Consider the following 17,964-nt stretch of genomic DNA (forward strand, 5'->3'; position numbering starts at 1 on the left):
AAGACTGGCAGGTCAAAGGGTGAAAATGGAAGGAAGAGGAAAAGGACAGATCCCTAAACCACAGAGAGAGCAGACTGTACAGTGCAGGGCCAGACACTTGGCTGACTCTGGCTGCACTGGCCCAGTTTACATTGTTCCACCCTGACCAGTAACGACATAAGTGCTATAAACAACCACAAAATGAAAGAGTAAAGCCTTTAACTGTGATTGTGGCGGTCAGGAACAGGTTGAGGACATGACTGAAACTAGGCTGGTCAACAATCAACCAAAGCAACATCCTGCTAAGAATCAAAGGAGCAGCAGGGGGGGAAAGAAGCCTTTGTGGGTTTCAGGCCTTTAATAAAAGAAAGGTCCCAAAAACAGTGCATGGGAGAATACTTTCAATTAAATGAAAGGGAATGTACAATATAATAAAAAAAAGTTTGAATGAGAGGCAAAAACAAGCAGCAGTGGAGAATGAGGAACAGACTGAAGGGAGGGAGGGAAGGAAAGACGCACAATGACTAGGGTGGCCAACTGTGTTGACAGGAAAGAAAGGAATTTCTCCCTTTTCTCTCCTTATTAAGTCGTATAGAACAGAAAGGAAAGTGACAAACAAAAAGCCACTTATTGTACCCGAGATCACCGTTTGAACACCTCTTTCCGATCCCTATTCAATAATTCTCCCCTTCCTTTGCCATTTGTCTCATTACGTTTCCACCATTTTGTTTGCAGAGACATTAAGACCTCAGTGAAGGCAATATAATTCACAGCTTGCAGAGGCGAAGGAGGTGGAAGAGGAGGAGTGGAGTGAGGGGGGAGTGGAAGGGAAGCGCTGTGGCTGCTGTCAGAGTTTTTATCTCTATGAAAAAGCTGCTGCTGCAAAGAAGAAAAAAAAAATGTCACCGGCAGACGAGGTAGATGAGGAGGCACACACACACACAAACACTACTCACACACTCTTCAAGATACCTGTCATTTCAAAGAAATTTACCACCACAGATAAATATGGATGATTTCTTTCCAGTGCTGTCTCCTCCTCCGCCCTCAAAACTGAAAAGCCAACTGCCCTGATGTCTATAAAAACATGTCCACAGGCTCGCATTTATGCTGTGTTTTATGTTTACACTACTGATAGTATTAGAATACGCCACAATTTGCCAAGACTTTACAGCACACTTAATCCCAACATACCTGTTGACCCTCGTTCGGCTCCTCCCCCTTCATCCATCCTGGACCAACTGGAAGAGGACTTTCCACCTGACCCGCTCTCTCCAGCCACCTCTCGTCTCTCCCCAGACATCGGAGAGTGGCGATTGCTTGCAAATCTAGGAAACGAGCGCACATGCACCAAATTAAACCCCCTTTTTTAAAGTTACTTAAATGTGTTTTTACTGATTAAAAATACAGGGGAAGTAATGATAGCGAAACAGAGTTTGAAACAGAATACATTTTCCCCACAGGCTACAGTGGGTGGAAGTTGAAAAAAAAGGGGGGGGGGATGCTGTCAGGAGCATTAACAGAGACAAAGACCTAAATGCTAGGATCTCACTCTCCTACAGTAATGCCATATGCTGTTATGGTTGTCAAAAGATTATACTTCAAGCCAACTTTTTTCTATATAGCAAAAAATATATATACATATATATAAAAAATTCAAACAATTTATGTCACAAGGATGCATAAATGCATAAATCAGCTTCTTAAACATAAATGAATCTGAAACGTCTAAAACGGTACGTCAACCTGTTGATTTTTGTTGGTTTAAGACATATTTTATGACATCTACAGAAGAGAAGCGATAAATACCTGACCATATGTCAGAGCACACATACAGTGCAGTGGATTTTCTATCACTGATGAATGAAATCACAAATCCCTAAAGGCAGCATAAAACTTTGTAGTGAGAAGAAACTGGGGATTTTTGTACATAAAATAGACAGTCACTATCCATAAATCACATCCATATCCACATATCCTTCCTTACTGCTCGGGCATGGACTTCTGTCTCCAGTGAGCAGAGCTCCCAGAGGCGTCGCTGGAACAGGACAGGTTGCTGGGAGAGCTGCGGTTATGAGGGGAACGGCCTAGCGCCAAAGATGAGGCCAGGCTATAGCTCTCACTGCCTGGAGACATCCTGGTGTACAGGAAAGACGGAGAAACAGTAAGAATTTATCTGCTCACGAAAACATGAAGGTTTTTGTTTTTTTGAGGCAAAAGAATATAAAAGTTCAATTGTCAAAGTTCAGGAAAATTTCGATGGATTTTTATTTTGTAGCTCCAGATCCCAAACAATCAATATGGGGAAAAAAAGTCTACTTCTAAAACACAAAAGCACTCATTGTATGGAAAGATGTTTTGTTTAATTTCAGCAAAGGTGAAAAAAATAAATAAATAAAACCTATTTCCCAGGAAAATATGGACTGAAATACAACTGATCAGTTAAACAGCTGGAGGATTCTGGCTTTCACAGCACATATTTTCCAGTTTGCTCTCTCTTTAGTAAACCTTTCCCAGTCTCCTTCAACATAATACGGTTTTCCAATCATACATACTTAAAGAGCCAACAAGCTCTAACCTCTTGGTGTCTAGAGGTCGTCCATCGCTGCTAACGCTCCGCGGGATGACACCGCCCCTCTCCAGCCTCTCGGCTGACAGCGTCTTTCCCACTGAGCTACCGAGGCTGATGGCTCGGTTGGGTGTGTGGGGCTGTGGCGAGGCAGTCAGCGATTGCTGAGGGCTGCTTGATGTCCTCTGCCACTTGTTATTATTGCTGCGGAAGGGGAACTTGTACTCAAAGGAACCGCTGTCGCTGCTGCTGCCCTTGTACTCTGACACAGGCACCCGATAGAGCTCTGAACAGCCCCTGTGGAGGGAGAGAAAAATTTTAGTTTAAATGTGTCTGTGTGGAATAAGGGCTTGCATATCCTTATTTTTTTATTATTTTTTTTTTTTACTCTCACAGGAATTGAAAAGGGTTGACATAAGATTCAAGACTTGGGACAAAAATATTGGTCACCTCTGACTCCAAAGACACAAAATTTGGGCCAAAACACCAAACTCAAGGTTTCAAGTTTGGCCATTGCCACAAACCAGCATGTGACACTACAGTGGCTACATGCAACTTCTATGAAAAGTCTATGACACACACATAATTTCCTTTTCCACGTACCTGCGTGGAGTGGCGTCATCATGTGGCGGGATGATAACAACGCGCACTGTCACCGAAGTCCGCAGGAGGTCAATCATCTGCTCGTGGGTCAGAGTTGCAACAGCAACCTTGCAGATTTCCACCAAACGACTTCCCTGCCGCAGTCCTGCCTGCCAAGCGTAGCCGTATGGCTCCACCTAAAAATAAAGTTACAAAAAGTGAAAATGCCAGAATATTTTCTTTATCTTCAGTAATGCCTGATTTTGACTTCTGCGGGGGAATCTTTGCAGATCCTTTGATATTGTTGCCCGCATTTATGCCTGTGTGGTCATGTCTCAGTGTTTTAGCTGATAGAAAAAAAAAAAAAAGAATGCTGGGATTTTTTTCCTTTCGTGGGTACCCACTTTTTTTTTTTTGCACACTCCCTCATATCCATTCCAATAGTTTCAGCAATCTCATTCCTGGAAATTGCTGTTATTTCTGAATCATTATATTGATGCTATGATTATTATCCTTTATACTGAGGTGATGATTGTTATTCTTTCACTCATAAAACAAAAAAATGCATCGGAGAAGTAAGCAGAAATGCACAAGATGAATCGATGATGCTGAACAGGCCAGTCACAGTAGTTGTGGGCTGTATCAATTCCATGTGTCGTTAGATTTCTTGGGGGTGTTACACCGTAGATTACAGCGTGTGTGTATATATATATATATATATATATATATATATATATATATATATATATATATATATATATATATATATATATATATATATATATATATATATATATATATATATATATATATATATATATATATATATATATATATGTGTGTATATATGTGTGTGTATATATATATATATATATATATATATATATATATATATATATATATATATATATATATATATATATATATATATATATATATATATATATATATATATATATATATATATATATATATATAGCTAAAGAATTTTGAACAAAATAAAGCATAAAAACTGAACAACTTGGCTTTTCATACTGCTGGACAAGCACATCTGTGTAAATTAAACTATTAAATTATACAACATCGCTTTGGTAAAATACTCATTGTCACTAAAAATAAAGGTGTATTTGAACCTCAAGTTGTCTGAGAAAGGAAATGTGTGCAAACATCTGTTGCATGACAACAACAAGTTGCTATGTTGTGATGCAAATCATCTCCCCGGGGCTGCTTCATCACCAGCAAACATTTTACGGCTACAAATTAGGAGCTTCTCAAACAGCGCATAAGCAAGTGTTCCCCCCGAATGTGCTTCACAGTTCTCAGACACACATTTTCATTGTGAATGGACAAGTACCTCAGCTACGATGCCTTCGTAGTTCACGTGGAAGCCAAGCTGCCCCAGGCCATTTCGACGAAGCGTCATCTCTGATGTCTCACAGCCTTTAGTCAGGAACTGGATATAAAGAAGGGCAGAGAGGTGCACAAAGTGGATGTGAGCCATAAAAGGACAGGGACAACTGGAGGACAGAAGCTAAAGAAAAGAACCAAACAACCCCTGGGGTGTATTTTGGTTCAACATAAATAAGTTATTATTTGGAAAAAAAAAACTTTGCAGGACATTTGAAATACTGGAATAATGGACTTTCACTTAAGAAGCAGTTTTAAACAACCTGTGTGATCCTTAGGATTTTTATTTGCATGAATAAAAACAAGCATTCATATATACAAACTTATTAAACAACAAGAATAAAAGCAGCTTTCTCTCCTGCTGTATGAGAACAACTGGGTAAACTTCTGGGTCACTGTTTTCATTTGGCGGTGAAGAACTAAAATCAGTTATGGAAAAGTGAAAATACAAGAGCTTGGATCCCATAATACTCTAAAGGTCAACTAATAAGTTGATAAAAGATGTGGCAATACTAATCCTTATTCCCAACAAACTTATCCTATTGTGGTCAGTCACAGCCCTTCTGCTGATGTGCCTGGTGGCTTCAGGGTGCCTCTCAGTTTTCTATCTGAACAGCGTATTAGCAAAAGCTCTGCAGAAGTCAAACTTCACATGAAAGTGTGAATAAATCATGATGCAGACTGGCACCTGACAGGAATTGTTATTTTGCCCTCTGATGTTGCTGAACATGTGTGTGGGAGAGGAAGCGAGCACAAGAAGAAGAAAAAAAAAAGGGGGGGGGGGGAATAGAAAACAAGAAGAAAAAATAGGGGGATAGGAGAAAGAGAGAGGGAGACAAAGAGAGGGAGAGTAGAAGAGATGGGTTCCAAAAAGCAGCTGGCCCGAGGCCACTTCCCTTCCACGGTCTGGCACTGAGGTAGTCCAAGCGATTGAAGATTAAAGCCAGATGCATAAAATGCAACATGTGATCAACTTCTGAGTCCCGAGCCAAGTAACGAAGTGCAAGTGTTCAAATATGTTTGTATGCATGTGTGCAAATGAAAGATGTCAGATTCAGCACAGGCTTCAGAAACACTTTACATATGTGTGCGCGCACGCACACACACACAGTTTTAAGGCAGATAGAGGCCGGGGAAATGAATGTATTCTAAAGCATTGATGATTACATAAGAAAACACCTTTTTTTCCTCAGACCAGTTTCCATGGAAACAGCTAAGGACGAACTAGCATCACTTCACTGTATGTGTAGGTGTATGAGCCATTAAGAAGTATGTTGTCCAGTGGTGTCTCTGAAACTCCCTCAATAAGCAGAGACCAGTAATGAGACAGCAGCTTTGGCATGTGGATGCAGAAATGTTGTCATTCTGGCAGACTGACAGCCGACACTGAATAGTAAGCGAGACTGTGAGTGGGCCAGGTAACTGATCAATGGCAGCCAGCGGCGTTTTTTCCATTGGTTTGGTTTCTCAGTACAGTTCTGCTATTAATATGAATGAATAATTCTGCCATCTTCAGGACTTCCAACAAGCACAAAGCACGCGGTTAACGTTGCAAGCATGAGCATTGCCGTCCAAAAGGGACACAACAATATTCGTCTTGACGTTCGAAAAACAAATCGCAGCTTTTCTTGGCACATAAACCAATTAACCTAATTTAATTTAGAATATGTAGCTCTTGGGCATGAGAGCGGAGGGCAGAAGACGGAAAAAATTGTTAATGAATGACTCACTGGGAAAGTGTAACAAACAAATACTTGTTCATTACCACAGAGGAAGGTTCAAAACTTAATTATATTTCCAGCTATCACACATTTATAATAATAATGATGTCGGCTTCCTTCTCGGCCAGGTCACTCATGAAAATGAAAATTATTTTTAATTTCAAGAAGATCCAGAACACAGACTGCAACTCCCTCCATCGACCCACAGCTTTACACCAACAAGCACCAGTTTTATGTGTATTGTTTTGTGTGTGTTCTAACCTCTAGACGTTTGACCACCTCTTTGAAGTCTTCTGTATTATTACTAATACTCCTCAGAGACACGCTTTCACCCCGCTCGTAGAAAATCTTCAAAGATGCGGGGCTGCTAAGCGTCCAGCCAATCACATCCTTAGTGGCACAGTTAAACACCACAGCCTTGGCCTCCTGGTCCAACAGGATTAAAAAGTCATTGGAAATGGCCAGCAGGGCCTCCATTTCTCCTCCACTCCCATGATCCTCAGCATGGACCGGCCAGGTCACCGCCCCAAGACTGCGCAGCTCTGCCCCTTCATATGGCCGGCTCTTCTCTTTCTTTTTGTGGGCAAGCGAGATGAAAGGGAACTTTCCAGAGGGGTCAATCGGGGTGTTGGTGGTGTGCCGCTCAGCCAGGTCGCGCAGATACTCCTGCCGCGTTCGGGTGGCCATGGCTCGGAACTTGTGTGATTTGTGGGCAGCATTTTCCGCATTGATGACCTTGGCGAGCAGGAAGTCCCGGAACACCGATGACTTGGGGAACGTCACACCCTCTGGGATAGGGGGGCCGAAAGAGGGTACATCTTTGGAGCGGGTGACGGCCACACTACAACGGAGAGGAAGAGACCAGGCAGAGAAATTAAAAGAAAGAAGAGAAATAAAAACGGGAGAAGAAAAGAACAGATAAAAAAAAACTCCAGGCCAAGAACCGGGCAAATTTAGAGTCTGTGTTTTATTCAGACATCAGATTATTTTACTTTAAATGAAAACAATATGTCCCACGAAAAGCTTGAACTCTTTGCCATTTTAGACTAATCAGATTTAAAAGCTGCTGCATACACTGCAACACAGCTATCTCTCTTTAATTTGTTGTCGTAATGTTGAAATGGAGAAATTTAGAGTAAAGCTATAAAAACAGAAATGTATAATTTCTTTATTCCTTTTGTTTACTTTCTTATTATTGATACACTTTAGTGTCCTTACAGGCCATTTTAAAAATGATTTTTATAGTTTTTATAGAATTTTGTGACGTCTTATCGGGTTGTCGAGTCACCTGTGAAACACCGAATGCCTCTAACCCGCATCAAAGCTGTAAATAAAACCTCATTTGAATCAAGGAGCTGTGTGATTGCATTTTTTCCTACACCTCCTTCCCCCTCATTCCTTCCTCCTTTCATTAAGTCCCTGGAATGGCCATCTGAGGATACTTGCTCTCTCTGGTATGTCAGGAACTCAGCTGAGCAGCCATGAAAAGCGAGGAAAGATGGGGAGGATGAGGGGAGACAGCTATTTTAAATCTGCTGTCCAAAGCCCCAGAAAACACAGTGTGAGACAAAAGGAATATGTGGCTAAGAAAGGAAGAAAAGAGGTCTGTGTGGGGGAAACATCAGGAAATTATTGCATACTGGGGAAAATTTTAAAAACTTTATTTCTAAAATGTCTGAGAGTGAAACAGTTCTCTAAACGGTCTACAGAGCTCTGTGGCTGCACGCTGGCCACCTGTCCTCGTCTCAACCTCTTCATAACCAAATGTGCTCAATCACAGGTGATAATTGCCAGCTGACAAGAGTAGCTGTAGAAATGGGAGCTCTCATCCCACACACACACACTTCCCCGCTGACATGCGTCAACATACATGCTGACACCAGGATTAATAGCTTTGTCTAATTAGCGATACCTGTGCCACCCACATCTTTCTAAACATACCTCAGAGGCACCCTATCTTCATTGGTGACATGGGGTGTTCAATTAAACTAACCATCATATCGTTGACACCTCATTTCCCATGTTTGCAACATGGGAAAGTGGGCCTGAGGTAAGAGAAGAAGGATTGTTTTCTAGACAAAATTGCCTTTGAGAATGAACACAAGCTATTATTGTGCACAGCTGGCAAGTGCATCCTGGGAATACTCACAGGAATGCTAGTGCCATTTTTCTACAAATAGGGACGGGGCCTTTATCTGCCTCAAGTGCAGAAGTGAAAAGTCCTTCGTATGAGAGAGTGAATTAGAAATAAATAAAAGTTACTACATAATTCAACATATTTTAGCATATTTTACTTTGCTAAACGTACTACATTACACTTCTTTTTTTGCTTTTCCAAGTCAGCAGACACATCATTGCAGATGCCTGTCTGTGCCAAAAAGGAGATCGCCATCAGCGCATCAACCCAGCGTGCCCACGTTGTCACAGCTTCTCTGATCTAACATGAAGGTCAACCACACCCTGGCCATCAACAGAGAGCAGGTTTTTAATTCAATACAGGTATTAATTTAAAAAAACAGAGTAAGTCAAATTGTTGTCTCCATTTCCTTCCTGGCATTTGTGCTGAAAACAAGGAGAAGGAAAGCAGGTAGCGTGTACATGCGTAGGTGTCAGGGCATGCAAACGTGTTAACATGAAAGACCCTTCTGCTGTTAGCGGTTTAGCAGTTTTCACTCTTTTAACTGTGTATATTTTCAATATGACCCTTACAATGGAGGGAAAATTACATCACACTGTTAGTTCACAGCTTGACTTGTTTAACATGATCGCAGGGAACAAATAAATGCCTCTGACTAAAGACATAATTCCCCTGTAATTAAACGGAATTGAAATTATTTTATTTGAACTTACAATGTAATTATATTTGCCTACAACTTCTTTGAAGGTAGGCAGATTAGAATAAGGGATTAATGAGCAAAATAATTATACTGTAAGCAAATTTAAGTGTTGCGTTATTAATTTATTTTAAGTAGTGTTCAATTTCATGGTAATTTTGAAAATGTGTTGTAATTTTTGGAGCGCATGTGTTATGGAGTGGCTTAATATTGCTTTTTTCACATCTTTATTTAATATTCATTATGCCAATAAGCATGTTGGATATTCTATTATTCAAGCTTTCTTTTATTTTACCAATATAAATATGATAAGAAATGTTCTCCCCTTTACCAACTTAAAAGAAAAAAATAAATACCATTAAAATCTGCAAGCCTGTGTGACCTTATAATGACAGCACCCTTTAAAAATCACTGTTTTAAACTGTTCAAACAAGTGCACAGTGTCTCTTTCCCTGTAAAATACCTGGAAGTTAGGGAAGGTTTAGCCACTTCGTAATACTGTCCATGGCACACACTCCAAAAAGTACAGTGGACTTGCAATGTAAGCCGGGGAAATACTATTCATTTTGCCACAAAGTTACCAAGAAATTACAAAGTAGTTACTTACTTATGGACTTTCATAAAATTACCTACAAAATAATTTATGTGCCTAAAGTTATTAAATAAACTTGTAAATAAATACAATGTAAATAAATAAATGTAAATACTTACATTTATTTACAGACAACTTAAATTCACTTACAGTATAATATGACTTGTTACCTCCCATTCTACTGTGTACACCTTTAAGCATTTGCAGGTACATTTAATTATATGTAATTTGAAATAAAATTCCATTAAATTAAATTAATTAAAGTCTTTTTTTTTTTTTGAACAACATCTTAGAAAAATATATCGTGTCCAGGGAAAATTAGAAGTCTTCTTAATTCTGATGTCTCTCTATTGAAGGATTAAAATAACCATAAAGTGCAGCAGTAAAGAGTTTAAGTGAGATATAAAGTGACATTACATGAAAGTATTTTGCCCTGTAGCATCCTTATTAAAACTGTTACTAGCATATAATCCAACTCTAAAAAAATAATAACCTCAAATCTGATGAGAAACTGGCAGCGGCATAGCTCTATTAGCCAGGGCTTCTGTCGATAACAAATGAACCATGCCGGGTATTTGAGAGAGGGGTAGCTAAAGTGATTATACGATGGGAGAACAAATGGTTACAATAAAATGTGACCTTTTATTCTTATTCTTCTCCATCACTACAGCATCACTCAATGAATTATATTGGAGCTCTAAAAGCACTTGTACTGATCTCAAACACCTGTGAGTCAGTCAACCAAAGACCTGTGACTCATGCAGGACAGAGAAAAGTGATGGAGAGAGTTAGGTAGAGGTATGAAAGCAAGGGGAAAAGACTGAAAGAGCATTAAGAAATAATGAATGTGGAGGGGGGGGAATGAGGAGAAGGAATGAGAAAAGCGAGTGAGGAAGACAGAGAGGAAAAGGAGTGTTGGGGAACTGCTGCACTGTGAGGCTGCTGTGTGATCCTTATGGCAGGAGGTTTAGTAAAAGAAATGAAAGAGCACATTCCTGTGGCTTTCACTGATTTGTGGTCTTATAAATATCCAATGTGTGGGCAGTTCTGCTCTTCCAGTATCTACGACCTGCTGCCCACTGAGCCAGGCCAAGAAAAAGAACATGTCAATACCTGATGGAGTGCGAGATTGTGAGAGTGTGGCTATGGGGAAGGTATACATTATGTTTTTGTCTACTTTAGACAACTAATATTCAAAGCACGGACTATTTTTGTTATCTAAAAGTTTTGAGGTTTTGTTTATGTAGTGACTTTTTAGCTAAGGGTCATGCAAAGAGTTAAAAGAATTCAAATTTGTGGGGATAAAACCTTTTCGAGAAATTCTAACTGTTTTATGCGTTTTATGAAAACCTTTTTTTTCACATTCCAAAGTTATTACATCACAATGTGATTGGTCAGCTGCAATTTCCAACAGTCCAGGATGGCAACATTATGCTGACGCAAGAACAACATTGTTAAGGTACCAATGAATTTATCATTGAAGAGGAAATAAGTAACCACACTAGTAGTTTCCAAATGGAGTGCTGAGACATATCGAAGAGCCATTCAGGCAGCTCCTGCTTGTGTGACATATCAAAGTTTACGCTCGACTGTGAGGATGATAACAAAAGCTGCGAGTTGTGGAATGAATCACTTTATTGTGTCGATCAAAACACAACTACGGACCACCACCTAAAGACGAGAGGAAACAATATCTAAGAGGAAACTATCTGACGGCTGCCAGCCTTATGGCTCCAGCTGGGGCATGAATGTCAACAGCCTCAGTGAGCGTGCGACATCTGTCAGGAGATGACGATGCACTTGAGAAACTGTGCCTTCTTCAAAGGCAATCCAATATGAACCAGAGGCAATGGGACCATTTTTTGGACTGTGTGGAAGTGTCTACTCTCTCATGGAAGCATCAAAAAAGACAACATCTCTGAAGGTATAGACACCATTTTGCATAGATATAAAGTTACCTGTAAGTCTTGGGGCACACCTCATTTCTTTATATTTTTCTAGCTAAACCGGATAGAGGTGCAGCAATTTATTGAAACATGCACAAAAATATGCACCTGACTTAGTTAAAAAGTTTGTGAACATGCAGCTTTTTCCCAATTGCTTAGTTTCTTTTTTTAAAACAAAGACAGAGAACCAGGCGAATCAAAATGCGCCATTACAAACATTCAGTCCGCTCATTGGCCAGATGTGTCTCGGGCAAGAGCAACAAAAGTAAATACAGGGAGAAGATGCTGTGTTCTGGACTATTGGAGAACACGAACAGTCACCCATCCGTGCTGACCTTTACACATCTATAGTACCTTACCGCATCCCAGAATGCAAAGCATACATGGCTACGGGAAGTTTTTAGGTCAAACTCGCAACGTCAGATCACGTTCAAACTTTGGTGTGAAAACAAGTATCAAGATTTATGCTATGTGCACACATAATACTGGTCAAGCTCCATCAGTTATGTGCCTTAAGTCTTATTCCTTAGAAGTAAAATATAAAAAAAAAAAAATAAGGGGTGGTTCAAGACTTTTGCACTGTACTGTAAATACACTTGTGCCCACTTGACCTTAAGCCGTGTAGGAAAGAGACCATTTTTCACACCTTTAAAATAAACTGTTACTCGAGCATTTGAGTATCGTGCTTCTCCAGTCTCTGGTGAGGACGCATCATTTCTCTGTAGCTGTATTTTACAGAAGCTTTTAGCCCCAAAGACATCTGTAGATTTCTGCATTATTTTCTTTTCACAGAGTGAACTCAAATTACCTAATTTTTTGATTACAGTGAAAATGCCAGTATAATCCTTTAAATGAAATCCTCCATCAGTTTTCAGTTACACGTACAGTATCGCTTTCGGCAGCACTCTAATGCCTTTGGCTCACGCACTAGGTCTTATAACAAAATCAGTTTGGGTTGCAGCCATCAAAATATCATTTCAGAGTAGCCTATTTTGTATTAACAGGCAATTACATTTAACTGTACAAGATACTAGCAGCATTAGAGCAGTGAACAGAAAACACATCCTGGTTTACATTAAATGGGGTTACACATTTTATTGTAGTTTGCTCTATTCATATCAAACAAAAGAAATCGTTTTTTTACATTGCCACTAAGAGCAGACATTGAGCGAGCAGAATAGTTTATGTTTTGATCTCTAAATGTTTGAAAGCAGGTGCAAGGCACGGTGAACCCAGAATTTTCCCACTTTCAAAATGACAAATTGAACAGAACAGTGAAGTAGTTCAATACCAAGTGTGTATGCCCCCGTCTTCACAAACCTTAAGAAAACAAACCAAAGCTTCAAAGCATTTAGGTCACCTTTGCTTAATATCTTATGACTCAGTCAATTTCCTGTGGTGACTATGAATCATAATTTATTTTTGAAAGCTGATGTTTCACCTTTATATGGTGTGCAGAAAACTCCTTTTCACTTCAGAAAACTTAACTTGCGTTTGTGAGTCGCATAAGGCACATGTCAATAGTACTTGCTCTTCTTCTGTTCAATTCATTATTGGCTGCTTTGCTCACATGTGTTTGTGTATGTGTGGTGCTGTTGTTTAGTAGTGAAGTAGCCCCACGGGGGACAATTAAGTCCTCACACAATGTGCTCTGACAGCAATTAAAACAGCCATTAGTGGGAGAGGGAGGCAGAGTCCTAGAGAGCAAGATAAGAGAGAATGACAGAAAACTAGATAAAAAGACAGAGCCAGGAATGAGCTAAATGAAATGCCCTTCAAATCTGAACAGCGCTGAACACGAAAGACTGCAAAGGCAGAATATAAATAATTTCTTAAAAATTATTTCAGACTCGTACATTGTATTTAATATTACACCCTCTCACGGCGGGGAAATAAATCGCGAGTTGTAGAGAGGGCTCTCAACACTCTCAGCCTACTCCATGATGGAACTGCAAAGGCAACGAGAGCCGTGCAACAATCGGAGCAGAAGGATGAGAGCATTATTGTTTTTGAAGTGATGAAAAGTGAATCATAAGTCACATGCAAGTCCTCAAATGCAGGATTTTTCCAGACATTTTGAAAAGGCAGGTAAAGAATTGGCCTTAGATAACCTCTAATGTAATGAAAAGACATAGAAAGGAATGTTGCAACCGACCTCTATAGCCCTTATTTTTTAGTTCAGTGTGTAGTTTTTGAACTCACCTTCCTTAACTGTCACATTTTGACATGTATTGCTTTGAATAATGCTAGTCTGGACGTAACCTCTCCAGATTCAAGTAGACTGACTGGATTCTCATTGACTTGACCAAGTCTCAATTACAGCATCAATCTGGTTATTTTAGCACTGTTTAGGCTTCAAACAGGGCACAGTTTGAAAAGTAGTATGCAGCATTTTATTTTACTCTTGAATCTCACCTGTAGGAGGTGTTTTCGGAGCAAGGGTTATGTGCTCGCACAATCACAAAGACGTGCTGAAAGTGTGAGCGGATGTTTTTAGGAGTGAAGGGGAGCGCCCCGGGTTCCTGGAACACAATCGTGACGATATCATTCCCGATATGTCGCTTCCGCAGCAACTGGAAAACATTTTCAAAGAGAGAAGCTAAAGTTAATTAACATAACATAACATAATTAATTCGACATCTAGAGGAAAAAAATAACAGCACTTGAGCTACTGTTGTTTCTCTTGTTTCGGCCTTTAAGGGTCGCCACAGTGAATTATCTGCCTCTATCTGACACCATCCTCTAGCATCCTCCTCTGTCTTACCAACCCTCTGCAGGTCCTCCTTGACTACATCTATATACACAAAGAACAGGATCATATTAACTCTAAAAATGTGCATACCATGGATTACTACTTTCTCTAATGAAAAGCCACAACTTGCTGGTGGATCCAAAGGTATTTTAGTGTATCCAAGCTGTGAGCCCTGTAAATTAACATACCTGTTGCTTATTGTTGGGTGTGTAGGGCAGCATGGTGGACACATGGAACATGATCTCATAATCCTTGTAAGTAGTATACAACGAGTGGGTGCCAGTCGAGTCAGCTGAGAAGGAGAAAACTGCAATAAATGTCTCATACTTCAGGAAAATAAAAAATCAAGTTCACATTCATTCTTTGTGATACACTCGATGGTTTTAGTTTAATTTTCTTCCCCCATGCTCGTCTCCACTATATGCCGTTCAGATGGCCCTAAAACACGCTCACCTCTTTACAGTCAGGGAGCCACTGCACTACCTCACCAGGCTGTTGATGTTTTCCATTTAGAGAGCCAAACAGTCACAAGGTATTTAAAGGCCGTACTTAAACCAGCTAGATTACCTCAATTAATTACACGCATTCATTAAGGAGGGCGTTGCATGGCTGTATTCAATTTGCTAGAGGCTACTAACGGTTGTATTACACATCCTGCGAAAATTGATTGGGGCAGTTTTTGTCTCACAGGGTATTGGGCAATGGCTTAGTTCATGCAGGGATAATATGGATAACATAATATCATACACAGGCTTGGAAATGTCACAGAGGTAGCAAAAATAAAGTGGACATCAATTCTGTTTGGAACAAACACAGGTGGTCTGGCAAAGGAGAAGGGCAGAACCACAGAGGATCAATATCAGTGTCCAAAAGAAAATACAGTAATCTGAAACCAAAGGCCATCTGTCACATGTCTGAAGAAACATCTGAGGAAACTTAAGAATCGGTGAACGAAGTCAAGGAAGTGAGGGGGATTTAAGGGGACTGGAGTTGAAAATGGGGGGAGGAGCAAAGCAGAATCAGAAAATTTCAAAACATGTATTCCATCTGCTCATAATTAAATGTTTTGAAAACTGCAAGGAATTTAGGTGCCAAGGGCAAGGAAATGAAATCAAGTTAAATGCTATAATAACTTACAACCTCAACAATTAATTCCACTGTTTACATTACATACTCTCATCCTAATAAAAAGTGTAACAAACATTTTATAAGGAAACAATTATTTAGTACTAGTGCAATACTCAAAGAAGACAATCTGTTATTTAGCCATCACTGCACGAAGAAACACTTGGACAGATTTCAGTTTTACTCAGCTCTCTTACTGAAAAACACAGTTTGGAGTATTTGCATCTGCTGGAGATTGATGACAAACTATAAAATCACTTGCTAAACTCCTAATCATACAGACGTTGACCAGTCAGTAACCCCTCAACCCCACCAACCACATGTCACTAGATAAAATCGTTTGTTCCCTAACTGGTAAGTTGGTACGAGAAGTTGCCCACAGCCACTAGGCCAAGTTGGATGAGAAAAGGTGTACGGTGCTACACCAAGGCCAAACGCTTGTCAACTACTTTCCCAACGGTACTCAAAAAAGAGCAACCAGGAACAAAGCCCGATCATCTTCAAAGTAAAAGTTGTGCTTGTTTTCCCTCTCCAGTTTCCAGTTTGGATCACACATTTTTCCAAGTTTTACTACCACTCAGCTGGCAAGTGTTTGGAGGCAAGTTGCCATCTTCCATGCAAACTATCTGTTAGTGACCAAAGCAATCTAAAGGAAGTTTTTGGTGCAGCAATCACTCCCCGACTGGTCAGAGAATATACATTTTTCCCTAGCAACCAGAAGATGCCAGGGAGTCACTGACCAGTCCTTTAACATGTGAATGAGGTCTAATGTGCTTATCATAATGCAAGTTCAGGCACTGAACCCATGTCTGTATACACATAATCTAAAAGACTCTGACGACCCCCTGCATGCTCCAATCCATCAAATACTTGCTGGGCAACTGAACTCAGCACTTTTTGATCAATGCAAACTTCTATTTAGTGCGTGCCAATTTACTAATTTACTACATGCTGTGCTGGATTAGACAGGATCAATGTAAGCGTAAGATCAAATATAAAGGTTCCCTCACACCCTCACTGGCACCTGGCAGTTTTTTGCAAATGTACATACTCTTTGTGTCCAGCTGAGCTCGATACTTGGTGAAGCCTTTAAGACGAACCCTCTCGCCCAGCAGATGGAGGAACTCCTCTAGTGCAGGCCCAGCCGCTTCGTTGTTGTACATCTCCTCCTCGCTGCTCTGACCCGCCATGCAGTACATCACCCCCACCTTTCGCTGAAAACTCAGCTGCAGAGAGAACAAACATTATTCCAATGAAAAGGGGAGAAACAACTGGAGATTACTGAGTGGAAGTCATGTCAGAGTAACCATGTTGACATTTGAGGCAGGACTCATGTTGACATTTTAAGAATAACCTTGGGTTGTTCTGTAGTGATTTTGTGCCATTTTCCTAAGAAATCATGTTGACATTTTCAGAGGTTTCAGCTTCTGATAACTGCATCAGAAAGCATAAGTATCAAAGAGCTTTTGAGTATATATATAATTTTTTTAAAGGGTTATGTTGTGTGTGCATGCATCGACACACATCGACACAGTATGCATATAAACAGTTTCTTCAGATAAAGTCCACATAACGGTCTGTGGGAGTAAATAAAGAGATACAGCAAAAATAAATAAAAAGAATTTAGTTCAACAGTGAAACATCCCCTTCACAGAAAAACACCCACACACTAAACGATTCATGAAATGCCAAATGACAATCGTTTGCTTTGCATAGTCTATAGTACAGGTTACCAGCTGGAAAAGTTCTTCGGCTCAAAGACCGATCGAATGCACGCACAAAAGGATCGCACTCTACTGAGCATATGCCATGTCTGCATGACACTGTCTTTTCACTAAATGGAAAGCAGTAATCAAATGTGCACAATCAAAGGAATTAATCAAGCAGATTCATCCGGCCCATCATAACCCACAATCAAACCTCAAGACGTGCTCGCTGCATCTCCTTACCCCCTGCTCGTCCAGCTTCATCAGCTGCTCAGTGACCTTAGGTGTGTTGAGTGCCAGGCGTAAGCAGTGAACATTGAGCTCAGGCACGAGGTACTCCAGCACTTCTTTGAGGGGCAAGCCTCGACCTAGACCATGCTTGGACGTCGAAGGTACAGCATCTTCCAGGATGGAACCCCGCAGAGTATTTAGCTGGAGACCACCCATAATGCAGGAAAAGAACAACAAAAACACAATTGCAGGGGTCAAAGCTATTATCATTTTCACTTTTAAAAAAAACCCTAATACTCCATCCATCAATCTTCTCCCACTTATTCAGTTCACGGTTGTTGGAGCCTATTCTAGCAGACCCTTGTCACTATCGAATCAAACCATCAAAAATATCAAGATTTCAATTTCAACTTACTTAAAAAGGAAAAAAAGAGTTTAACATGGTTTTAATACGGCGCATGAAACTCACAGAAGCATGAGTTTATAGCTGTTGCTAATTTCTAACCCTTGCTTTTACATT

At 40.1% G+C, this 17,964-nt stretch overlaps 1 protein-coding gene across 2 annotated transcripts in view; it reads right to left on the bottom strand.

The window, feature by feature from the left end:
• Positions 1-17,964, bottom strand: part of sipa1l1 (signal-induced proliferation-associated 1 like 1) — an 89,819-nt gene that overhangs the window by 13,774 nt on the left and 58,081 nt on the right. For both annotated transcript variants that reach the window (XM_039598894.1, XM_031730233.2), the window contains exons 7-16: positions 17,457-17,645; positions 16,559-16,733; positions 14,571-14,674; positions 14,046-14,203; positions 6,520-7,099; positions 4,485-4,583; positions 3,152-3,327; positions 2,558-2,845; positions 1,967-2,116; positions 1,174-1,307 (exon numbers count right to left, since the gene is read on the bottom strand). In XM_039598894.1, the coding sequence (XP_039454828.1) occupies positions 1,174-1,307; positions 1,967-2,116; positions 2,558-2,845; positions 3,152-3,327; positions 4,485-4,583; positions 6,520-7,099; positions 14,046-14,203; positions 14,571-14,674; positions 16,559-16,733; positions 17,457-17,645 (2,053 nt within the window). The remainder of the gene's footprint in view (positions 1-1,173; positions 1,308-1,966; positions 2,117-2,557; positions 2,846-3,151; positions 3,328-4,484; positions 4,584-6,519; positions 7,100-14,045; positions 14,204-14,570; positions 14,675-16,558; positions 16,734-17,456; positions 17,646-17,964) is intronic.

The sequence above is a fragment of the Oreochromis aureus genome, linkage group 15, assembly GCF_013358895.1.
Source record: "Oreochromis aureus strain Israel breed Guangdong linkage group 15, ZZ_aureus, whole genome shotgun sequence".
Lineage (NCBI taxonomy): Eukaryota > Metazoa > Chordata > Actinopteri > Cichliformes > Cichlidae > Oreochromis > Oreochromis aureus.